Raw genomic sequence first — 27,181 nt, 5'->3', positions numbered from 1 at the left:
ATTTCATGTACAACGAATGTCGTTGCTCCTGTAAGATATACAATAGAACCTGCCTAAACCGAACCCCTTTTACGATATATACAGTGAAACCTAAATGGTTCGGTTCAGACAGGTTTCCGATTATAAACCAAGGTTCCAAATACATTTTAACTGGTATGAAGGGATTTTAAGAGTGTCTGGTTTAGACGAGTTTTCGGATTATACAAGGTTTGGTTCAGACAGATTTCGCTGTAAAACTAGGCTCACAAGTTTAGATAAAATTACACATACCACATTTATGTATCATACATTTATTAGTCACTCAGAGACAAGATCAAGAAAATAAAATAGAAAAAAAAGAACATCTGTAAATCATTACATAAATAAATAGTTTCAGAATTACATAATATTGTGGGATTAACATTTACTCTGAAATTATTTGCTACTTTATACATGCATAAGTACGGAAAAATTTGAATACTAAGTCTTTATTATAAATAAAACCAAATTTCCAATTGTAAATATAAGAAAAAATAAGAAAGGGGGGAGGCATAATTAATTTTGAAGAAACTTTTTAGTATTCTTGTTCAAAATATATATCCATGACTATATACATTTACACGTACAAGAAGAAGAAGAAGAAGAAGAAGAAGAAGAAACCAAAAAAGTTATTAAGCACACACTACTATATAACTATAGTGAATTAATACACAAAGATCCACTACATATAACTACAAAAATTGTTCAGTTTAACTGTCGTATAAGTGTTCTATTACACATCTCCTTCAATGCAACACTAACAACTCAATTTAGTGTAAGCCACTTCACTTTGAATGTGTTCAAAATTTATTTCTCGGAGACGGAACTGACGTCACATTATGGTCTTTTCGCCATATTGTCATCTTTGCCTAGACTTGGCTTGTTTGTGATTGTTTTTTTTTTTTTTTGGCCTGAAAGCGCATGCTCAATGTTTCTGTTAATTATCCTTCATTGTCAATAAGAGGTTGTCATTTTTCCAGAATCATGCATAAGACCTAGAGCTGCCGAGTGCTCACGTGATTTCATCCTCAATGCAACAAGACTATCGTCTACAGAACATCTATCCAAAGATGGTGGCACTGAAAAAAATTAGAAACTCTAACAAAAGTTCTCGTAGTTTCGTTATCAAGTTTAAGTATTAATGCATATAAACATGTGTTAAAGCCGTGATTGGTAAATGAGAGCAAGTTTAAATAATATGTATGTATGTTGTTTTAATTGTGCTGGAAGTAAATTAAAACCTATCTAAGCTGAAGCCTTTTGAAACAGGTTATTAATATAGTACAGAATGAGCACATGCCTTAGAGACCAATATTTTATATAGATAATTTTTCAATGTACCCAGCGATTTTTGATAGCTAAGCTGCGCTGTATATATGGTTTCAAATGTAATAATTCGAGTGGTCATAATGCCTTCAATGAATAAATTAAATACTATAAACTGAATTAAATGCAGATAACCCTTGTTATGGAATTCAGATTAGAATACATAAATTAGAATTATCAATGAAAAAAAGTGAATTTCTTCAATCGAGTTAAAGCGGAGTAAAATCCAGTACCTTGTTTTTAATGCTACAAACACATTTCGTTTTCAAATTTACTTTTCTTACCTCCAGCAATGTGAGAATTGTAATACTTGGACATGTCTGAATACTGATGTGGATAATGACCGGAAGTTGCAGAATAAGGAAGGGAGGTAACTGTTGATGTTGGGCTGTGCCAATTATTGGAGAAAGTCTCAGTACTGCTGTGTGCAGTCATATTGTTCATCTAAAATTAAAAAGTGATATTTTGCAATTAGTTTTCTAACGCATGAATATTTTTCAGACTCTCTATATCCCAGCAGACTACTATACAAACACTCGATCTCACTCAAAGTAAAAAAAAAATATTATTACTGCAGAAATCCTTAAGACGATGAAGTCCTCTGAAAACAAATCTGTCAATTGAGACAAGTAAGTACATGCTGTTCTTTATTTCATCGAATAATTAAACCAAGGTATGAGCATTATCGATGGTTTTTGTATAACATAGACAATACTTTTTAATAACTTCCAAGATGTTTGCTTAAACCCCAATTCTCGACATACATTCTCCTGTTGGTAACAGCCTTCTGTCATGAACGTGATACATGCTTAACGTATACAAGTCAATAAAATAATCAGAAACATTTCAGAAAATATCTGTGCATCCCCCAGAATTTGACGGCGGGTTCAGAAAAGAGCGTCCCTGTTATTTTTGCTAATGTTTGCCAAAATTTAAACGAAATTCGTGAATTTTCAAACAAAGTAGATTTACAATCCTTTCCGTCGATCCGCCATTGCATTTGGTGTATGCGTAATGTAAAAATAAATACAACTATGACAAAGATTATGTCTAAAGACCAACCTTTTACTTACCTGTGAGGTGTGAGATAGGTAAGAATCCATAATGCCAGCATATGAAGACGGCTCTCCACCTGGTTTTAGTGTCTGGCTGAGAGACTGGAGGGATTGAGCAACGCTATTCCTGTGCCATAGACTATCTGCAAATGGGACGACAATAAAAGTGCAGTTAATTTTGTGTTTTCCCCACCGATTTACATGATTTAGTGCATTACGCATTCCTGTATATATATATATATATATATATATATATATATATATATATATAAATATATATATATATATATATATATATATTTATTTTTTTCGTATAGGATACAAAAGCAACGCCGATATATATATCCTATATAGCAATGAAAACGTAAAAAAAACAAGTGTAGCTTAAATGAAGAGTAATAACGAAATTACCGAACTGATAAACTCTAGGCAAAATCAAAAGGAAAAAGTAAAAAAGGGAAGTCCGTATAATAAATGACAATATCAAAGCAAAAACCGTCAAGTTGGAAACAACCGCAATGGTCCTAACTTGATACAGACATTTCTGACTGGGTTTTACATCGCAGTTAATTTATCGGTTGCATGCAAAATATAACTTCACAATTCTGTTGGATATTTTACCATATTAAGAGTAGAATGACAGTTTGTTTTTGATATTTTTGCCCATGCGTACCTTGAGCAGACGGCAGAGAATAAGTCGAAGGGTCATGGATCATGTAAGACGGATTCGACATTCCACTTGGGACTTGTAGTAGACTGTTCAGGGCTGATATCTGATTGCTGCCAACCTGTTTCCTCCACCGTGCTCTCCTGTTGCTGAACCACACTTGCACACGTGCCTCAGTAAGCTTTGTTCGCTGGGCCAATTCCTCTCGCGTATATATATCTGGATAGTGAGTGCGTTCGAATGCACGTTCTAATTCTTCTAACTGCTCCGCAGTGAAAGTAGTTCTGCTCCGTCTTTGCTTGCGCTTCAAATGTAGCCCTGGTTCTGATTCACAGTCTGATAATTCTGAAATAAAGATAACACTAAATACCTTTGCTTCAGTGAGTTCTACACATCGGCACTCGTACAGGCTAATTTGTATTTTGAACTCGGTAAACAGATTCTATGTATCTACAGTCATGTCCCGATGTCTCATTAAATATTATTTTTTATGGGTGTACTGGCTTTCTAATGCGGTTGTATCTATCATAGTCAATGGTGCATTTGTGTGTAGGGTCCGATCTAACCTAAATAAAGGAGCACAAAATTTTAACCACGTGCGTATTTAATTTTTGTCTCAAAACATGTTGCACTTAATCTTATAAAGGTAAATTAAGACGTCGGAAGTGGATGGAATTTACATGTAACCAACATAAAATTAGTTCCAGTCATGACACGAAGGTAGATCCTCTTAAAATGTTCACTTTAACTCAAGTGCATATTAATTTACTTCTTAGTTTTGTCAAATAGTTCATATTATACTGCTTACGCTTAATAACCCGTAAAATCTCAATTGTTTTCTATAAACATTTTGCATGAAAATCTTGGTCGTTTATTTAATCCCCTCTAAAGGTGAAGAAACATTTTTAAAAATGGAGAGAATGTCGACGAACTCAAAATAAACGTCAAAATGACATCTCCCGGTCTTGAATTTGAAGCATATCTCGTATCGCACTATAATATGCCCAGCCCGTATGTTAAATTTTGTAGCATTCAATTAATCAGAAATGTATAACAATTTCGAAACTCAAAATTCTATCTGCGGGTCTTACATTGACTTCTCCGTATACACCTATTGGCGGTCCAAAGGAGGGTGGCGGGTGGTCCGGCCCCCCTATTGAAATTGAAAATTTGGTGTTTTTATGTTATATCGTTATGTTGAAACATTGAAAATTAATAAGAATCAATATAGTTTAATAAATAACTAAACAAAACCGTTTTTTAGTATTGTTCTATTAACACATGTTGTGCATGATTTTGTCACATTTTTTAAGAAAAAAAATCGGACCCGAGTTTGGCGGCACCCCTTTGGAAAATCCCTAGATCCGCCACTTGACACCCTGTATACTTTGTAATATTAGAAATTACAACTGAGCAAAACAATTCAAAATGCATTTGTGAATTTACAGACTTAATAAATACAAAATGATTCATTAAAATCCGATTTTAATCTTGACGCAGCTAATGCTATCACGTCTATAGACAATAATACATTATAATAATAGAACATGAGTTATCAAAGCAGCATTAACATGAACAAATCAATTCGAGATGCGTCTAATTGTGAAATGAATTCCTCCCTCAATAATCCTTTAAATACTACTTTTATCTTGATTAAACGGATCAAAATAAAACCGTTGTTTTTAATAATCATTGCTGATGCTACTTAGCCAATTACAAGCTTTTCAGGAGAAAAATCACGGAGCAAAAAATTAGAAAACTGCGGAATCTGATGTGGATATTTAGAGATTAATTCAAGATTTCTGATATTACGGCTAAATAAGCCCAGACCTTTAATAATACACTGTGAATAATTCCAGTGTTATTCTTCATTAGTAAAAACATGCCGCCTTTTCTAATTTTTCGGTTAAATAACTTTCATATTTCTCCAAATTAAAAGCTTATCTTTCGATAATACACTTTATTGAGAAAAAATCCATATCAAAACTTATTATTTTCTTGATCTGAAAGCATTTCTAAATTGTAATTTCGCGTAGTGGGGTCATTTAGGACTAGTTTTAAGAAAATATTGGGATTAAGTCGCCTCAAGCGGAAGGTTATCTTACTGGACACAGCGTGAAGCCGTCTATCATAACACAGTAAAGAGTTTGCGCAGCAGGAAGTAGTTCTCGTTGGTATTGAACCAGTCCGATTTCCGATCATTCACCGAGAAATTGCTAGCTTAATAGTTGAATGGACAAACAATATTTTATACACTCAGAGATGCTTAGAAACGCGTGGGTTCCACGAAAGAATGGCGATCACTGTGACAATGTTGAGCTTGTCACCATTATCAGTTTGATACTCATGGCCCACAAAAGGTGTTTTTCGAGTGCAACAGCGATCTTAAGCTAATATAACAAAGAGCATTGATGAGTCTGATTTCACGCTTGAAATCTACTCGCTTGCATCGGGCGTTGCATTTGATGCAGCAAAACATTAAAAAGGATGAAACTTGCGGAAGTTTTCACGGCTAGATTAGATACAGCAGTTATGCATATAGATAAAATGTTTATCGTCTTTGGTGGCTAAATTTTGAAAGGAAAATTTAAAATGAATAATAGACCGCAGTACTAGATTCAGTAAATGTACAAAATGTGTAGTATCATTAAAACAATTGATTGTCAGTGAATAAGGCTGGACCTCATATTGTCTTATAATCTATCGTTCACATTTTCAAAGAGATTTCCGTGCTTTGTGGCATCCTAGCCGCCCCCTAAAAAATCAAGGGGTTGCTCCCTTAGAGATACTAAACGACAAACAAATATGTGCAGATTGACGAGTAAATTTTCTGCAAAATCTGATACACATTAATATTTAGAATAACCACAAGATGATATTTAAATATTTTTTATATCTGCACATGAAATTTTCTTCTGTAAGTAAATTGCATATCTATTACTCAAGCAATTTAATAGCAGCTTAGCACGCTAAACCTTTCCGAAAGCTCCGAGAATTTCTACTAAATTAAAATCGATCCGTTGGGTTGTAAAACATGCGTATAGTAGCAGGCCCAGAATTACCGAGAGGGGTCGCTGGCGGGCCTAAGCCCCAGAAATTTTTAGTATTTTCTATATAATCAACTAAATTTTTCGAGCATAAGAGGGGAATGTGCACGCCTAAGAATATGTTAAAATTATGAAATATGTTCAAGTTAAAATTGATTTCTCCGAGAATATTGTCATAAAGTTTAAAAATTATAGTTCTTGATAAATTTTCGGAAAGTCTCTTCCCTAAAAACATGTTTACAGAGAATACAAACGAATACAATATTTTTATTATTTTTTTAGATGGGAGTGATAGGTAAAAAATGATTTACAAATGAAATACAGTTTCAATCAATATGACTATCGCTGTAAAATAATATGCATTTGTAGTCGAAAACATGTTTTTTACAAAACATGTCCTCTTCCTGTGCATTTTGGTTTATTTGACAACTGAAAGCGATACCAAAGAAAAAAAAGAATTAATTAACTTGCTTCAAATCCGTGCCGCTGACAACATGTCAAACTTTATTCCAACAATGCACGCTCTTTTGTAAAAGAGGTAAAGTATTTTAATTTTTAATGTTCCTATTTGCACGTATAATGGACAAACCAACGGGAGGCCGACGCAAATAATATTGGAAATAATTTTTCAAAAATATAAAATAGAAATGAAAATGCAAGGCGGAATTGGTCATTAAGTTATCCGTGACATTTTGATTACAAAATTTGACCCTTCACCGGTTAATTCTACGGAACCGGTCAACTAAACTCAGATTAACGGCTCAATTATCCTGAGAAATTGGCCGATCGTAAATGAATTCCAACAGAGACGGATACTTTTTCAAAAGGGATAAATGATGCTACATATGAACTCTGTAAATAAATTGACAATTCATTTAATATGGTATTCCTTTGAAATCAACCTTTCACGATAGCTTAGAGATTTTCTATTAATTTTCTAATGTGTTTTTGATCAGTTATAAGTAAGAGTCATTCCCAGTATTTACTAATTAAAAAAATACAAAATTCAACGATTTGGTAATTTTGTAAATGTGTTTTGGTAACACAGGATAACTGGATAAAGACTTGATATATCTTAAATAGACCATTTCTTGCTATGGAATCACAGGGGCTTGTTCCCACTACATGCTGTGCGACTAGTACAAACACATTTGATAGTGGGAGCAAGCTCCTGTGGTCGAATATTGCACCTCCAAAAACTATAAGAAAGACTGAATACAAATGTACATGTATAGTTGAAGTTTCTTAAATATACATGTATCAACTTGCGAATCAATTATTAAAAGAACTTGTTGAATTCAATTAAAATACATGTACACAGGCACAATTTTTTGTCGCATGATTTTCATCCGAACTGAGCAAATAAACTTTGTGACTGATTTCACGTGAAATTCATGTGAATTGTTCACATGCAATTCATGTTAAGTGAATTTCATGTGAAAATCACTTAATTTCATGGGAAGTTCGCATGAATTTTATGTGAAGCTCGATTATTATAAATTTCATGTGATAAATATTTGCCAGTATAGTTACATGATTTTTCCTATTATCAATGGTTTATGCAGTTTATTTTATAAGAAATCACGGATAAAATACGTGCATTTCGGATCTTGTTCTGTTCACCGTTGTCATGAGTATCAGAAATGGCACTTTAGTAAACGCAAACATAAATTTTCTTGACAGCAGCCGAAACAAATCTAGAGATATCTCTCCGTGGTAATTTACAACAAATCTACCATGAATGTTTAGTCAATTAACAGATGACACGGAAGATTCATTTAATTAGCAAAATATCAAAATTCAGTCCTTTGTAATCGAATGTTTAGCAATATAATTATCTTCTCAATATCTTGTGTAATCGAACGCACCGCAAGCGATTTTACAAGCAATTTGATATATGATCGCGTTAAGATAAACATAATATAGTTAGGGGAGGGATCAGTTTGTTCATTTAATTGAAATAGGTCGTTAACAGCAGAGGGTCCCCCTCAATATGGTGTCGTACACAGCATGTGTCTTTTTCTTAGAAAGAAATATTGTACCTATAAAATTAAAATTTATTTTATCGCTATTTATATTGTTTCGTCTGTCTTCTTTGATCTATTCCAAATGTTTTACTTAAGGCTCGTAACAGATTTATAATTTTAAAAAAGATTTAAGAGCAAAAATCATATTGATTGTACGTAAAAAAAATTCTGAGTCTGAAAAAGCGTATACAGTTTAAAATATAACTTAAAACAACAGTCAAAGGGTGACCATAGATGTTATGGGGTTATTCATGATAGAAAAAAAAACCAGACATTTTTAATTGTAATTTTTGATTGAGATAAACACAAACACAAACCTGATGATCTTTTCTATATATCCAAAGTATCATATTTTTTTTATGAAACCTGCCTGGTTTTAGGAATAATCATAATCTACATGTAAAGCTTTTTACAAAGGAAATAATCCCAAGTATTTAAGTTTGTTCCAGCACACTTTGAAATATTAAAAATAGTTGAAAAGTCGAGATGTTTCGATCATTATATGAAATAATAATAAAATTACATTGAGTTACTGTAACGTATGAGAGTATTTACACAACTTAGCACAAAAAATTCACTTGAAACATTAAATTTGACAATAAGAGTGAAATATGGATAACGAAATGAGGACGAAAAAAAAACCTAATGAACAATGAATGTAAAGAAAAAGCGACGTAAACAGTAACTATTCACAATTTTCACTAGCATTATTTTCGGATAATAAAGTTCTCATTTGTGACATTTGTATTTTTTGTAAAAAAATGCCCACTTTTTAAGTTGTTCATAATTTTAATACCCTTTAAGTCTTGATAAAAATTACAAAAAAAAAATGAGTCAACGATACAATTATATAACAGATATTCATTGAAACCAAAACCCCAAAGACCAAAGCTGGCAAGGTCTTTAGAACAAAAACCTCAAAGACCAAAACTGATAAGGTCTTTGTGACCAAGACCTCAATGACCAAAGCTGACCAGATCTTTGGGACCAAGACCTCAACGACCAAAGCTGACAAGGTCTTCGGAACGAAAGCTGACAAGATCTTTGGGACCAAGACCTCAACGACCAAAGCTGACAAGGTCTTCGGAACGAAAGCTGACAAGATCTTTGGGACCAAAACCTCAATGACCAAAGCTGAAAAGGTCTTTGGGACCAAGACCCCAACGACCAAACCCGACAAGGTCTTTGGAATCAAGACCTCAACGACTAAAGCTGACAACAGAAAGCACCAATAAATCATACTGATCAATTATACTCTACTGAAATTTATTACTATTAACTGTACCCAAACTCTCATGCATTACATCCAATCCAGACTGGGGACTCTATTTGAAAATTTCTCTGATATCCATTTATTAATGCTCTAAGCTCTTTGAAATATTCTTATCTTAAATAATGGCCCATATTGCAACTTCCCTTTCAAGCAATCTAAAATAACTTACAAATTACACTTAACTCTAGATCTTTGAAGTTTCTTAGATTTACCCTCTCCTAAACTTTCTCATTCGCCATAACAACTGTCATCAGGTTTTTTTATGTTTGATCTCTACTCAAGAGGGATTTACTACAAAATCGTGTTCAGCAACTGATACCCTAATTATTTCCGATTTGTATTAGCAACAAATGTGCGTTTAACGGTAATGGGCAATCGTTCGCTCGTTAAGATTCCTTTTATTTTTGTTTTATACCATTCTGACACCTGTGAAATAAGACTGATTAACCCTTAAGTGATTGTAAATAAAAGCTATTATAGTTCGTTTTATACAGAATGTGACGTATTCAACAAGTGTTCTTTAGTGCCAGTTTTTGTAAAGATCAGGCAGAATTTCATTTATATCTCATTACCAGATAAGAGGGCAAAGTTGTGTTTTCTTTGTTCTGGTGGTACACATTGTAAAATTATCGAAGTGTATTTTTGTTTTTGTTTAACACTGCCCGATTCTTACAAAGACAGACACTTAAAAGACATTAAATACTATCAATATATCACTTCATACAGTCCACAGAGAGTTATAATATTTGATATGACAATATCATTTAAAATGATAAATATCTGGAACAAAAGATCTGATTCAGTCTTTTTAAATAAAATTTGACTTCTAGGGAGAAAAACGAAACTTCGTTTCATTTGTAATAATTGCACAATCAAATACAACGAACACAATGCTTAGAAAAATGTGCTGCAGCTAATTGCCACTCTTGTTGCATTTAGAATAATTCATCCACGAATAATTAACTCAATTCCACTTCCAATTTACAGCTTTTAACCGATTGAAAACAATTTGAAATTTTTGAAGCTTGAAAATCTGAATTATGGCTGCAATGCAAGCCCTGTATGAACACAGATGGGCCAAGTCAATTAAAAGTTTTAACTAGTGTAACTTTCATGACGTCAACTGAAGTCAATTTTACGGTATGGTCCCCTGGTTTTTGTTTTCACAGAGAAAATTTAATTTGCAAGGCGTGAGCGCAAAAATTATTTTCAATGCAGAAAATTGATTCAGAAATCCAGCTTGTATTAACAGCAATTTTCTTCCTTAAAATTGAAGAGTGAAATGGATTATTCTTGCAAACCTGTTCGACTTAATTTCAAATTAATTAATTGCGGTATTTGTCTTCATAGCTAACTACCTCATGGGACTCAAACGTGCATTAGCAAATTTTTAAATATTTATGAAAAAGGTTATATTAGTACGATTGTAGTCATATTTTTTACTTTAAATATAGTAACTTAGTAAGCTTAAACCGTTAAATGTACGCACGTTCAAAAATGTAATAAATAAATATAGCTGATTTTTTGGGTTGGGTGTATTGTTGGGATTCCGTGTATTAAAATTTGTTATTTAATTGTTTAAATGTGGGTATAAATAAGCAAATGATAGCCTTGAATCTCTCCTTTTTTTTTTTTTTTTTTTTATAATTTTCTAGATCCGACCAACTCATTTCATACATTTATGAATACAGGGAAAAAAACTCACTGCAGGCTCCATTTTGAAGGGAGTTTGTACTTTCTTCATGTTATGCTACAACAAAGTTTCCCCATTCCAAAGAAATTTATATGTAATATTTGGTCACTCTTTATATCTAAACTGAGTTACTAAGTAAGTAAGCCTTTATATACACAGGAATTTAGTGCCTTATAAGCTTTATCACTGCATTCCTGGACAATTAAATTTCATTTACAGACAATCTACCTTAAAAACGAATAAAAATTTTATGGTACATATTTTACATAGAAATATTTAAATGCATATTTCTACATTGTGGCGAACAGACATTAAATTATTTTCATGAAAATTGTTCGGGCTGAATTCAACTTTATTTATCCCTAAAAATCAATCATTATGAATTAAATCGTAATCAAAATCTCGTTTCTGGCTCCGAAGAAGCGATTAGATGTTGTTTTATCTTTTCAGGGACGAGAATAAATTACAGGTAGCTTATTGTTCCGTTCAGCAGATACTTCTATTTTATTTTGTAACTCTAAAAAAAAAGGATTCGATACAGAACTTCAATTATATTACCCTCGAATTACATCAAGCCGATTGCTTTCAAATTTGGTATGTTATCGAATATGCAAAGTATTATAAAACGACAAGGGTCGTACTATAATCTGTGATATTATCCGTACACGTCTTTTTAAGTCGGGAAAAATGGCGTGGTCTTAGCAATAGCTTTCCCATTACGAAATGACTGCATAAAGAGATTTTGTCAATGGCTTGGAAAATTTATGATAATCACTGATAAATCGTCGAGGAATTGCGATTGTAAACTGCACAATTTAGTTTTAAGTATTTATTAGAATAACAACCTATTCTAAAGTATTGCGTATTGGTTCAATGTCGTTAAGCTAAAGTGTTGATAATCGCTAAATGAATGTTAAGGTAAAGTGTTGATAATCGTTAAATGAACGGTTCCTCGGAAGTGCGGGTTTCCCGTACTGTTCAATTCTCCTGTAGCGTGTTCCTCATTTACAAGCAAAATTATCATGGCAACATTTGAGATCCTTTGAAAATTTGAAGTAGAAAATGCAACTAATGTGGCGGTCAAAATCCCGGAATGTATTGAAGTTTCACTTTCAAGAGCGTAAATTGGTTTTCTTGCAAGTCACTAAACACATTTTAGGAACAGCTAGATGATCTCTTGAAATAAAGAACAAAAGAATTTGACCCTATTTTTTTATTTAGTGTAAAGTCATTGAGTCACATGGGTTTGACTTCTTTTAAGATGTTTTTTTTCTATGAAACTTCTTTTAAACAGGAATAAATCGTACCAACAATTAAACTGAAAGAAAACAGTGATAAGACATGCATCATTGATATGTTCTAGAAGTCGTTCGCCCCTATAATTTTTAGAAATATTTTTTTGCACGAAATCTTGATTTTTCACTTTTTCACTGTAATTATATACTCCCTTCTCCAAAAAAAAAAAAAAAATAAAATAAAATAAAATAAAAAAATAAAAATAATCGCTCGGCCTTTAATTATATTCATGACTCCTAATTAACCTACACTCCTGAATTCCGCCTGCATGGTACATTGACATATATGTACGTACGTATTAAGAAATACATATAACTATACTAGTATAAAAATACAAAGCCATGCTATACAATTTGTACCCCCGATTTTGAACCATTTCTTATAGTGACTTACCATCATCAGAACTTTTCTTGTCTTCTCTCAAAATTCCATCAATACTATGGTTCTTTTCCTCTCGAACTTCGCCCTCTCTTTCGTCTCCACTTGGACCCTCGTCGTCAGAATCTGACCCACTCTTGTGAAATTTACTCCGGAGAACTCGACTGATTGAGCTGACACTTGGGACAGTGCTTCTGTCACAAATGCCATCTTTAATCAGTCTATCGCGAATTTCCCAGCTGAATATACCCGGGTTATCCTTCTTGTATGTTTCAATCTTTTTCTCAACTTCAGGTGTCGCCACCCTTGGCTTGCTACCACCTATCACTCCAGGGCGGATGCTACCTGTTTCCTGATACCGCTGAAGAATTTTGCTGACACAACCGTGGGATACCCTCAGCTGCCGGCTGATAGTGCAGGGCCGAACCCCCTGCGCTGCTAACTCGATAATTTGTAGTCGGACATGATTTGGCAGTGGTCTCCCGTTGATAAAAACTCCTCCTAACTGGTTGACTCGACCTTGTCCTGAAATTTCAATATAATATCAATATTATACATACATATCTAATCTTGAATTTCTCGGATTGTTCCTGTTATAACTTGATATAATTGAATACTGTGCTAAATTTTAGAAATCCAATTTATTCCAACCTAAAACCTGTCCTGTGGAATCCGTGACGGTGTTCCCCACAAAAGCAAACATTTTTATGATATTTTCTTTGTCTTGTTTTCTTTGATATAATGAGAAACAGTCTGTTGAAATTGTACAAAATAATTTAATTCATATACGCAATACACATTCCCATAGATTTCTGATTACTTTTCTTATTATTAATATTTCAATATTTACTTAAGCATGCTTATCACTTTACAGGCCCCGATTAACAATAAATATATAAAGTGCAAAGTAATTTTGGTTTACACATATAATATTTCTTTTTGATGGTAATAATTCAATTTATAAATCAATTTCGACACTTTTTTGTACGACACCTAAGGCATTTATTGCCTCAAAATTTTAATAAAAAACATATCATCACGGATTCCACGGAGTATAGAATATATTATATAAAGTTAAGTAGAATAGTAAATGAATTAGCTAAGTGGCTAAGGCCGAGATAAGCTTCTTATATAAACGAGCCGATATTACACAACTCTTAATTCGTTTCATTTTCATTTCAAGCATTTTGTACCATTTACGGAATCGTCACGCCTAATTTAGAATTTACTTCGGATCAATTTTGTCTCCGGATTTCTGCACCTCATAATCTCTGCAACAGCTTGATACACATTATTCCCAAGTAAAATAAAAACCCATTGCTACCATTGGCCTCTAATTATCTTTAAAAATTACTTATTCACTTGTTATTGAACGGTGCGTTCGAAAACCCTACTTGAGAATGGATCTATGATCGAGTGGGCATACTTTGCTACATATAAAAGCTGTTTTGTGCCTAAGTTATTTTTCAATCACCAAGCACGTGTAAGCTGCGCATTAATTCAGCTAAAGTCAATTTAAGAAACATGTTACACATGTAAACTACCAGATCTATTCAGCCGATGGTCAATTTTATACGCAGTTGTGGACAAATCGTTAAATAAAGCAAGTGTTCGCCTTAATTGAGTGGGCTGCTTTCAGTAAATGGTGCGGTATCATCTTTCGTTTTGCGGTAAAATTGGAAATCTAAGTCGATCATTATTCATATAGAAGTGATTGGTATGAAATACAACGAACTGCATGAAAGTTTTTTTTTATCGAGATTCAAATCAAGAAAATGCACAAAAGTCTGTGACGAGTCCAAGAAGATGGTTCCAGTTGGTTTGGCCCTGCTTTTGTTAGTCGATTTAGTAACTATATGACAAATCTGGGACGAAATTTAGCAAATGATAATATGCAAATAATTCTGGATCAAGCCCCCTTCTAATAAACTTTTGGATCCGCCCCTTGGTTATAAGTAAAATCTTATTCAGCTTGAAGATATAACAGTATCAAATGCTAATTGATGAACTTAAAACTCCGAGTTGCTCATTTACTTTTGTTACTTTGTATGTATGATTTTAGTTACTTTATGTTCTTTGTTGTGCATGTCTGTTTTCCATGTCTGGTCTTTGTCCCTGGATTACATTCTTTTGATTACCGCTATAACCTTGGTTCCCTTGATTACTCATTCATAATGTATAACTTTTCGTGTATTAATGTCAATTTTTCTTTTTAAAAGCATAAAAAAAGAATAAATGGTTTAATTAAAATTTTCCGGTTTGTCCTGATATACTTTATGTAGATCAATAGTTTGTTTCTAAATTTGCGATAAGTGTGTGTTATTATCGTTCATCTTTATTATGGTTCGATTTTCGATTGTACAAATCTTCGTTAGCTAAATAGTAAAAATTCAAAAAAAACAAAAAAAAAAAACAAAAAAAAAAACGGAATTATGATAAGAAACGGAAAAAGACACATAATTAATGCCTAAGAACCGTATTTACTATTACAACTTAATCCCGATTGAAAGTCTGCAAAATCAGCATCAAATTTTCGTTCCGCTCAGTTTCCCGTCTATTGTCTATCATTTAAAGAACAAATCAAAAACTAAAATCCAAATATTTTTGGAGGGTTTCTAAAAATGTAAAGATATACAAGAAAGGAAAATGAAATGATTTTTAACTGTATAAGAGCTTGCGAAAAAGAAATGTCATCCTTTTAATATTTGCATATACAATTAACAAGTAATTACGAACTAGATGTCAATTAGATTAACACATAATTAAACAGTGGGCTCGCTGAGCTGCTGATGATATCGGGTTGGAGATAACGGTCTTTCATTTTTTTTACGGAACGAACATAAACTTATTTATTTGGAAAATCAAAAGCTCAAAAATATTTTGCCGCTATGTTTTGTTTTCAACTTCAGCAACATGTCTACATATTTCTAAACAGTTTCAACATTTGTTCTATTTTAAACTTGTAATAAAGGAATGTTGTCTCAAAAAGACTTAATCCGCGTTTAGATGAAAAAACGAAAAGGAAAAAACAAACAAACAAACAAACAAAAAAAAAACAAAAAACAAAAAAAAACAAACAAAACAAAAAAACAACGGCCATTTTTTTTTCAAGCACTAAACATAAAAATATAATATGTTAACTTCAGATAAAATTCGATTCATACTCGTACACATGTATTAGAGCCTTATAGTTAATAGTATTGAATTGGAATTTTATTTGCTGAAAATGATGAATTTCATTTTGTTAAGTTCTATTTTATAGAGGAGTTCTCATGAAAATAATGACATTTAATAACAATATGCTTCCTTAATTCAGTCCTAAGAACAAAATGCAAAATGAACAAGATATTCTGAAAAGCTTGCAACAGAAAAAAAAATATTTTGTTATTTCTCATCCTTTTCTCTAGGACTTAGTCCTATATCCTAAATATTTGATTCATTTAAATGGTAAGAAGAGATTGACCTTAGAAAGGAGGGTTTCTTTTGAACATTAAACATTAAACAAATGAAAAGTAAGTTACCGTGGAGAATACTACGCATAAAGATTTTCAATATACATTGTAGAAGCAAACCGAATACTATATACGATGGTTAGTAATCGTTGTGCATTCTCCTATTTTATAGAGAAACTTTTTTGAGGTAACTCTCAATTTAAGGAAATTTATTCTTTTAAGGATGAATTATTTGTATTTGCTATGATATATCAATTTTTAAAGTGATATATTTTTAAAAGTTACGACTTAAGACAAATTAGTTATAATTTCATGTTTTGTATTATTATCCGTCCTTTTTAATAAAGTTTCACATAATTCTAAGACGTATGCAAATTTCCTATATTTCATATTTTGAAAACTATATGTACATGAATGCATGGACTGGCCATTATACCGTTTTGATATGTGACGGGAATTATGTTCACCAAAAAAAAACTGCTTTTTATATTCTTGAAATCACACAGTAAAGCATAAAAATGAATCCCTGTGCAGATGATGCAGTAAATATACTGTAAAAATTAAATTTTCTACTCTGCCTACCTTTCATCAAAGCCTCGGCTTCCATCCGGCAAAACTCCATGTCTAATGTACTTGTTAACACCAATTTTTAACTAGTGTGACCAACTTATTTTAGTTGTGACCATGAATACTTGTTTTAGTTAATCTATGCAAATTTATTCATAGGGTAGTAAGATTGAAACAATTGGCACTTTGCTGGTCATTTTTATCTACGGATATCGCTGACGGGCCGTATCAGTTACTCCTATTTTTGTGCTGATCTAATCGGTAATTAGGCTCAACCAATTAAGAGATATTGCTGAAGACCAACTTCTAACTTCAAAAGATATGTACAGGTGGGACAAAATTGTCTAGGGTATTGTTCCATTAGGGGGATTCAGTGATATTTTCTGATAGGAGTTTTATAATGAATTCTTCCATAAGGTTACCGTTTATGTTTCAAATTTCAAAGAACCGAAACTTCCGAAACATACGGGAGAAATAGCATATGCCATACCGATTGTTAAGTTCAAAGAAATAGACCAGAAAATAGACAAAAAAGATAAAATAGTTCTTTCAAATTAAGAACAAATGTTCAGAATTATTGGACACATTCGCCATTCTTTGTAATAGAAGTAAAATTGATATACAGTTACGATTGCAACATTCTAAAATTTCTTACCACTTAACATGAAAAATGTAATCTTTAAACGACAATTTCCCAGGTTCCAAAGAATTGTATATTTTTGAAAGCTTACAACTTTTATTATTCGAACACTTTAGATGGTGTTACTGGTATTTGCCTGCTTTACATTTCATGTAAATTTCAATTTCAAATATAGAAAAAAGTGACATTTATGTACTTATCATTAAACACTTAAAAAAATCATAGATATACTTCACTACAGTAACTGTATAACATCAAAAGAAAACATAATAAATGGAAACAAATAACAGACATGGAAATAAAATTAAAAGAATAAAATGCTGTACTCATTTTTTTTTTACTTTTTTAGTTCTATTAGTTATACCCGTCCAACGGATTCTATTTTCCTTTTTGCAAATGAGGTAAAAATTTGGCTGCTGTCTTGGATGAAGTACACAAAAATGGCTTTATTATTATAGATAATCAGAAAATAGTTTATTGTTTTTATTTCTCAGAGGTGTTTTATTTTGATAAGAAATTTATTTGCATATAAATCGCGTCGCACTCTGACAGGAGGCTATTTGCAAATTAAACGGCTCGCATATCCTCTAATACATCACGCAACGTAAAAGAAAACCATGACAGACCATAAAATTAGCTTACTTATTTGTGTGACCCCGGAAAATTAAGTGCAAATCCATTTTAAACTTTTGTTTTTAGCTTTATTATTAAGAATAACTTTGCAACCAGAGACAGCCGTGAACTTTCTAAAACCGTATGCCAAAATTACAAATTGATTAATGTTAAAAATTATTCAAAATCGTACTTCTTTTCCGAAAAATATAAGCTTGGTTTTTAGTCAAATCAAATACATTTTTTTTGTGGCATAATCACTGCTCTTTTAAACTAAATTAAATACCTTCCATGTGTAGTCCTGGCATGAGTCCTAGAGCTGCGAGATGATACGAAAACATGTTGTTAAGCATCTTATTTGGGTACATTTACCAAAATCCTGTTTTTCCCGGCAAAAACGTCCGAATTTTCGCTAGAATTTCAGACACTCCAATCCTCACAAATTTTAATTTGAAGTCCAATACAGAGTAAGAAAATTTGCTAACTTCCAAAATTTAAATTTCGCAAATGAAGTCTGTCAAATGATGAAATTTAAGCGTGGAGCTAATATTTTATGGAAGTAATGCTCATTTCACACCTAAGGTAACACACCATGAAGGGATGCGATAAGAGTTTAAAAGGATATATATCTTTCAATTACAAACTTATTTTTTTTATTTACAGTTAGTGGTTGGTTGATTGAAACCCACGTGATCAAAGATGAAAGTATTTTGATCAATTGGCGCAAAAAACTAATTTGTTTCATTTAAAAGAGTTTGAAAAAGGCTTCAGGTGAGATAAGGACATAAATGGGCGTGTACAACAGGTAGACAACATTATCAGCCAATAATAGGCCGCGTGTCAATATTTACAAATCAATTTCAATTGTAAAGTGGGCGTGGTCAGAGGAGGTAATTTTCCCCATAGTGTTTCTGTTATTCTATCCTAGCAGGGTGTCTTTATGATATTGAGATCAAATATTTGAATAAATACATTGATTTTAGAATAATGAAATGCTATCCTTTCATTAATTTTGTTAATAAAGAAGCTCTAAATGTAAAGCGACGGATTTTAGACTTCGATCACCCACAAAATGCAAACTTAGTGACACTAAACCCTTAATTCAAATCACTTGTCAATATCCGTGAGGTATTTGGTATATCTTCTCTTTATAGAAAACCACGTACAAATGTTGCATAATTGAATGTAAATATTTTTCCTGATGAGTCCAGACTATTTATACGATATCTCATTTGACGATATTGGTGAAAAACGACAAATGATAGAAAACCGTCGTCAATAGAAATGTTTTGAAAATTCAAAAGTTCAGCAAGATTATTTTTGAAAGTATGTTTTCTCCATTAAACGCAGGATAAGGAGCCTAGAGTATTAACATCCGAGCATACCAAACATATAAACAGTTAACTATAAGATTTTGCGAAATATCATTTAAACCAATATAACAAAACAAATAAAAAAACAAAAACAAAACCAAATAAAAAAAATATCCCCCCTAAAAAACAAAAAATTTTATTACGCTAGCTACAGTGATCTCGTCACATTTGCTTTTAACAAATGGTTAAGTGGCCAATATTTTAATCACAAAAGTTAGAAATGGTATAAGTATGATATGTAAATATGTAATACAACCAAGACTTAACGTGCGTGTGATACTGTATGCGAACATTGCGTTCATATAAATATAAATATAGAAGTTTTCACGTGAAACTTTAATGTGTAATTTCTAGTAACCATTTCAACAGAATGGGAAAAAAAAACTTTTTAATGTCGCATCACCTCGACAGCAACATGTTGTTACTGAAAATATTTCTGAAACATTTGGAATAAAATGGACGATATATTGGAACATTTACCATATTTTAATTTACATAAAATTACATGTACCAAAATTGTATGACGTCACATTTACCTGGAAATATGAATTGGAACCATTAACTTTGAAATGCTTCAACGTGTAAATATTATATACTTTCATTGACGTTTTTCGAGCAGTTCTTTATCCAATATTTAAAATCTATTTTGGATTGATAAAAAAAGAAGTTCCATCGAAAAAACAATCTCCGGCTTTGGACTTTCGGACATCCAAGATAGGAAAATGATGAAAATAATGAAATGGTTGTTATATTGGCTTATACCATTGATAATTTGACAGGAGGCTGCTTATTCCCAGTAAAGTGATAACTATTGTCAATTATGTAAATATACCAGTTGCATCTCTTGACATTAATGAACAAGTAGATAATGCAATTGAGTTTTTCATTCTACATTAGAAATTTGATATAATGACAGTGAAGCATAGTTAACATGATATTAACATAAATATACTGCAGTATCACAACTTATTTCAAAGGCTGTAAAAAAGATTGTTATGAATTCGATATCGTCCAATCGATCCGTCCTGTTCAAAGCAAAATTGAAATGGTTAACAACAGCATAAAAGAAACCGATACAGCTAGTCCACGTGGGCATCTTTGAGCATCCTCTCTGAGTATTTTGGTAACAAGTTATTGTAATCCATGAAAAAAGCGACCATATTCATGCAATCACACACAATTATATATTATATATATAATCCGAAATATTTTATAACGATATACTATTTTGCTTTATTTACGTTTGTCACAAAAACTTTGTGTTTCATATTGCAATAATAAAAATTTGAATTTATTTGAATTGATAATATATCTTTATCAGAATATCATTTCCATATTTTTTTCTGGCAAGGAGAAACAATTCCTAATGTTTTATTTTAACAAGTTTACATTTAATCTCCAGTTATCGCACATGCAATTTCTTATTGATCAAAATTTGATTAATAAACAAAACAGAACACAGTGCCACAAAACTTCTATAATAGTGTAAAGTTTATAATATTACTATATGTTTACCCAAACATCATTGTAGGTAATAAGAAAGCATGCACAAAGTTCTGTTTCTACAAAATAGAAAACACGTGAACAGCTAGTTCCATAACTTGACAATACCTACTGCCTCCAATTGTAATTCCATATAATAGAAACAACAATAACAAAAAACAAACAAAAACAAAAACAAAAAAAATACAAAAAAATACAAAAAAAAATACAAAACAAAAACAAAACAAAAACAAAACAAAACGAAACAAAATAAAACAGGAAAATACTAAATCAGAACTAGAGAAACAAATAACAAATAATAATTTTTTGACGATAATTAGGAACGAACTTTAGGAAGCAACCATTTGATTTTTATAGGGTGATATGATGAAATATAAATCATGCCTTTCTAGTTTCAGAAAATATAGGTGCTGCCTATTTTCTTCGGCGGGGAGCGCCGATTTTTATTTTGACATACAATAAATATTAGAACAATAATAGATCCTGACTTTTTATTTCAAATTTGACCCTAACCACCTCCGTAAAAGTCAAATGGCAGTTCCCTTTTGTGCTAAAAACCAACAAGACGGTGCTGTATTTCTCAAATCTCTCATTTGTTCACAATTTTCTCTGAGTGCTTTGCGCTTGTTCAAACATACCCTTTTCCTTTGCAATATATACTTCCTACTCTTGTTTTTTGTTACATTATAGAAAACATTTTCGTATACGTGTGTTTTGCCGAAGTCTATTTATGTGTAACCTTTTTAATTTCAGAAGTAACATGTTTTCTGATTGGATAAAAACGTTTTGGGTTTCTATCATTTTAATTGTAGTTGAAAATAAATTTAATCAAACAAATATATTGAGTTTTTCTAATGTTGCAGTGGACAGAAACCGCGAAAATTGGTACCCGCGAAATTGATTTTTAACGCTATATTACGCTCATCATTTTTTGAAACGGCGAAAATTGATACCCGTCAATATGTTCACCGGGCAGCATCCGTGAAAATTAGCAACCGCGAAAATTGATATGTTTACAGTATATAATTATATTCTATACCTTTAGAAAGTTAATTACAGTGAAACCTGTCTAAATCGAATCTCTTTAGGAATTTAAAATATGTTCGGTTTAAACAAGTTTTCGGTTTGCCAGGCTCAAATTTATTTGATATTAAGGGACTTTAAAAACTGTCTCGTTTCGACAGGTTTTCGGATTATTCAGTGGTATTTTTAGACAGGTTTCACTCTGGTTTCACTGCACAACATAGTAATCATTGAATTTGAACACCATGCAGTATTTACATGTTGGTCAGGATTACAGATAAAGTTACCCGAAGGAGGACCACCACGCATCCGCCCACTTGAGAGTTGCTCGAATTGCCCTATATGTATAACATAACATTGTTGAACACCTTTTAAAGCGTCGTTTCGACAAAACCTTATATATATATATATATATACAAACGTCTCGAATGTGACGACTATTCGCTACATTGCTTCATCGGATCAAATTGATGCAGGGAAGATATATAAACGTATAGAAAGGTCTGAAAAATTCCCAACGATGTTAGAACTGTCAAATTTGCGATGCAAATGTTTGGTCGTTCCCTTCGCGGGACTCGAACTCGTACCGCTGTGACATCTATGGCAACACCATCTGCACGAAGTCCAGCGCCCTAGACCACTCGGCCAGCTAAGCTATATATATATATATAGCCGAGTGGTCTAGGGCGCTGGACTTAGTGCAGCGCCCTAGACCACTCGGCCAGCTAAGCTATATATGTATATATTATATATATATATATATATATAGCCGAGTGGTCTAGGGCGCTGGACTTAGTGCAGGCGGTGTTGAAATTAAATTAAAATTTAGTGGGCAATAATTATTTTGGAGAAAACGAATGAGTACTCGAATACTAAGTTTTTAAACCCCTAATGCAAACACTTTAAAAAAAAAAGAGTAAACTTTTACATATTTAAATAACGTGAAATTGCATTTCTATGTTTTGACTCTGCGTCTTGATGTGTTATCTGTTGAAAGACACTGATATAGGCTTCTTGTGCTTTTGAAAAGCTGCAGTTATAAGTTAAAATTAAATCCTCCATGAAATTTTAACTGTGAAAATAAACAGCTGTTGTAACTTTTGCACTTTGATTTCGTCACATATCTTTATATTTCTTAATTAAATAATTTTTTGGTTAAATGCTTGTGTAAATTTCATGCAGTCCCATAAAAGGCTCTGAAAGGCGTGGATCGTGTGACCTTCGGAACTCATCAGGGTTTTCTCATTCAAGGAACAACGGGACAGCAGGTTCACTGGGTGCCACATAGAATTACATAACTGCACAGTTCACTTGCAAAGAGTGATCGGAATATTAATTTTTCGTTAAAGCAAACTATTATAATTGAAAAACACTCTTACCGTTGCTATACCAACATTTATTTCTTTTTGTGTATTTTGTTGGTTATATTTAATTAATTCGAGATATATGATTCCAAGTAAAATTAAGAGACCCACAAATAAAATTTGAGAATTCGAGGTAAAAGCTCAAATATATATTGAAAATGAAACGGGGAAAGAGACAAATTGAACAGATCTGAATTTCTTTGAAAATGTAAAAATAAAAATGGCCCAATAAGATTAAATCTCAAGTCTGGATGCACCAATAAGTAGATCATTCTCTGCAATTTCATGTGCGACTCATGGCGTTTATGTGATTATTATTTTCATGTTGTAAAACAGTTTGTAAAAATGCATGTAGCTTGTAACAAAAACGTTATTTCTAAAGTGTTTATATAGTAATATAGAAATAAAAGTTTTCTTTCATATAAAATGCCATTAGATTCATAAATTCAAAATTGCTAGTTATATGAATAATGCAAATTTCGGTATGATTTACATAGATTGCTACAAGATTGAAGTCATCACTACAGAAGTTTTACGGTCGTCACCATGAACTCGTGGATCGTTATGGTATATCCATCAGCACCATGAAAACTGATTTATTGAACGGGTCATAGTTTTCCTTTCCCCGTTTGTCTACCCCGGACTTGACTTTTTATGAGCAACTCGGCGGGTGTTTCTAGAAAAGCAGAGGACGCTTACCCTACCGGTGCACCTGATCCATGCTCCCAGAAGTTGCTCATTTACTTTTGTTACTTTGTATGTATGATTTTAGTTACTTTATGTTCTTTGTTGTGAATGTCTGTTTTCCATGTCTGGTCTTTGTCCCTGGATTACATTCTTTTGATTACCGCTATAACCTTGGTTCCCTTGATTACTCTCTTACTCTTGTTTCAAGGTTAAGTAACGTCTTATCAGCAGCATTAGAAACAAATACGTAGTAAGTTAAAAATTCAAAAGTAAATTGTGTACCAGAAATACCTAAAACAATATCGAAATAGGAGGCTAAATCCATAGTTCTTCATAAATAATTTAATTTCAGGTGTTACACGCTTCCTGATTGGATAAAATATTTTGTCTATCACCTCATAAACCAAATGTTGTTATGTGATTGTGACGTTATCAACATTTGGAGCTGATTTACTCCTTAAATATTGATACTAAAATTAAATAATAAGGAATGACTTATATTTTTTCAGTCTGTTTGAAATAACCTCCAATGCCCGTGGTGCACAGTTGAAAATAACCTGTTACGCTGGACCAAAAATATAAGTCATTTCTTAAATAATTTTAAGACATCACATCAACCATTCCTTCATGCTTTAATGTTTCGTATGATTTCGTATGTTTCCGAAAGCAAACCATTGTGAAAATGCATAATTTTTACGTTGAAATACTTTGACTAGTACGAAAAACCGCAGATAGTCATATTGACATGTTTCAACCAGAAATTGTCGGTGAAAATTGAGTTAATCAGGTATTAACAGAAAGATTCAAGCTTAAATTTGAACACATTATTACAAAAATATCTAAAAAAAATCCATTACTGGAACCAACTGCAAGGATTATCTAAAGAGTTTATAAACAACTTTATCTACTAAAGATTAAAAATCAAATGGCAGATGCGGCGTCCAATTTGTATTGTTCTGACAGAAATATACTAAAATGATAATTATAGATGAACTGCTGAAAAAATTGACTCGTAAGTAAACATTGATATAACGGTAGCTCAGTCGACTTACATTTCAAACCAAAATTTCTTTAAAAAATTGTCTCTCAAACCTCTTTTATGTTTCATTTAAATTATTGTTTGAGGCTATAAATTCATTTGACAGAGTTTCCTCTGCCTTTTCACAGTTTTTTTAGGTTTCGATTCAAACTGTAAATATATCAGTTTTACGTTCGACTCAAATTATTATAATAAGTGCATGCATTTATGGTGTCGACAACTTCATAAGTAAACCAAACATGAAATAAACTTTGATTCAACTAAAGGATCGATTAGATTAGAACGAGTGACATGCCCCTTTATTGTTTTGTGCAAAAATGAATGGTTTTACAACCTCTTTTAAAAAAAAAAAAAAAAAAAAAAAAAAAAAAACAATAAGACTTTATTACACACTTCATTGATTGAAATCAAACTCTTTCTTAATGCAATACCTTTCGTCAATTGCAAATTTAATTATTACGTGGGACTGTTACGTTTAGTCTAGTCATACCCCTGACATTTTCTCGATTACAATCAACATCCTTTAAATCAACTCTATATCAACTCATAAAATGGAAAATATTCATTGACAACCCGCTTAGAATCACGCTCTACTTGACTCACTCTAAGTGCCTTACTCCACCACCAAGATGACAAATACATACATTCTGCAACATTTAGTAGTTTTCTTCGATATTCCGCTCATGGGCGTTTCAAAGTGCTTCTTGAAAGACAAAAAAAAATGTAACGCTTGTAATTGTTTTATTCCACAAGTTCTGATCAAGTAATACGTTTGATACCAGTTGATTATATTTTATTTTCTTTTAATTTTAGTTGACGTTTTTATTGTTTTAAGTAAAAGTAACTAGACCATGATTGGTACGAGAAATAGGAAATTCATGATCCAGGATAAAAAGACACTCCACAAATAGGCAAAAAACTATAACGAAAACCCACATATTTCATAATTTAACTTGAATTATACACAAAGAATTTACAGAATAAATATGCAACTCGAACTCCACTAATATAATCTTGTTAAAATATGCATACTTAGTTAAGCACAATGCTAAAACCCCTGCTGTAGGTTGGTAAAAAATGGGAAAAGCTTCGACAGACTCTAACCATTTTCACCAGCCTGCAGCATGATGCTGGGAAGGTTGATATTGTATAATTGTCCTTAATCGTAAGATCCACTACAAGTAGTAAATCAGTTTAACTATGCATGTTATCGATGAAAATAGTTACATCGTTTTTTTTCAATATTCTGCTCAAGCAGCAATAAAGAACACAAGCACAAGATTTAAAACAATTAATTCAATAATACAAATTATTCAGTAGATTCTTACACTAGTATTTAAGGACATAATCATATTTCTTGTTTATTATTGTTTATGATTATACAAATAAATTTTCAGTTTATATGAAGATAAATAATATTAGCAAAAGTAACCACGATTATATCGAAAAAAAACTCACACAACGAAAACTTCAGTGTCGAAAGACGAGCTAAATGTTCAACAACAGATACAGAAAACAAAAAAAAGAACTAAAGTAAATAGATAGAGAACTAAAATTGAACACACCCTTTCATCAAATGCGCAACATTGAATGCAAATATGAATCGTCGTTTTGGTGTTTCTAGAAAAAACAGAGGACGCTTACCCTACAGGTGCACCTGGTCCATGCTCCCAGTTTTTGGTGGAGTCAGAGTTGCTCATTTGCTTTTGTTACTTTGTATGTATGATCTTAGTTACTTTATGTTCTTTGTTGTGTATGTCTGTTTTCCATGTCTGGTCTTTGTCCATGGATTACATTCTTTTGATTACCGCTATAACCATCGTTCCCTTGATTACTCTTTAAGTTCAATGATTTTTTAGAACCATAAATATTAATTTTAGTTCTCACATTTCAAATTAAAGGCAGTAGTAACAACAAAACAATAATAAATATATATATATATAAAGAAAACAGAACAAACACACAAAACCAAAACAAAAGCGAAAACAAAAACAAATAAAAAATCAGAACGGAAGCAAAACGAAACAAAAAAAAAAAAGAAACAAAACAAAAAAAAAAGCAAAACAAAAACAAAAAAAAAGCAAAACAAAACAAAAAATCGAATGTTCTTAACGTTTACACTTTTTAATAACCTACAATTC

General features: G+C 32.0%; 1 protein-coding gene across 2 annotated transcripts; it reads right to left on the bottom strand.

Annotated features, from left to right (window-relative positions):
* Nucleotides 1-342: 342 nt before the first annotated feature.
* LOC148602012 (paired box protein Pax-7-like) lies at nucleotides 343-18,656 on the bottom strand. Of its 2 annotated transcripts, none has more exons than XM_088555934.1 (6): nucleotides 13,432-13,543; nucleotides 12,796-13,305; nucleotides 3,073-3,411; nucleotides 2,418-2,542; nucleotides 1,629-1,788; nucleotides 343-1,097 (listed from the first exon to the last, which is right to left on the bottom strand). In XM_088555934.1, exons 1-6 carry the CDS (start codon nucleotides 13,481-13,483, stop codon nucleotides 973-975), a joined length of 1,311 nt encoding a protein of 436 aa, XP_088412060.1. In that variant the 5' UTR covers nucleotides 13,484-13,543; the 3' UTR covers nucleotides 343-972. The 2 variants fall into 2 exon arrangements, with proteins under 2 accessions (XP_088412060.1, XP_088412059.1); XM_088555933.1 differs by lacking the exon at nucleotides 13,432-13,543 and adding an exon at nucleotides 18,338-18,656 and having other exon boundaries at nucleotides 349-1,097.
* Between the last annotated feature and the right edge of the window lie 8,525 nt (nucleotides 18,657-27,181).

This window comes from Perna viridis, chromosome 12, assembly GCF_037379345.1.
Source record: "Perna viridis isolate PV_CMFRI_1.1 ecotype Kerala chromosome 12, ASM3737934v1, whole genome shotgun sequence".
Taxonomy (NCBI): Eukaryota; Metazoa; Mollusca; class Bivalvia; order Mytilida; family Mytilidae; genus Perna; species Perna viridis.
This window is presented reverse-complemented; position numbering and strand designations above follow the sequence as displayed.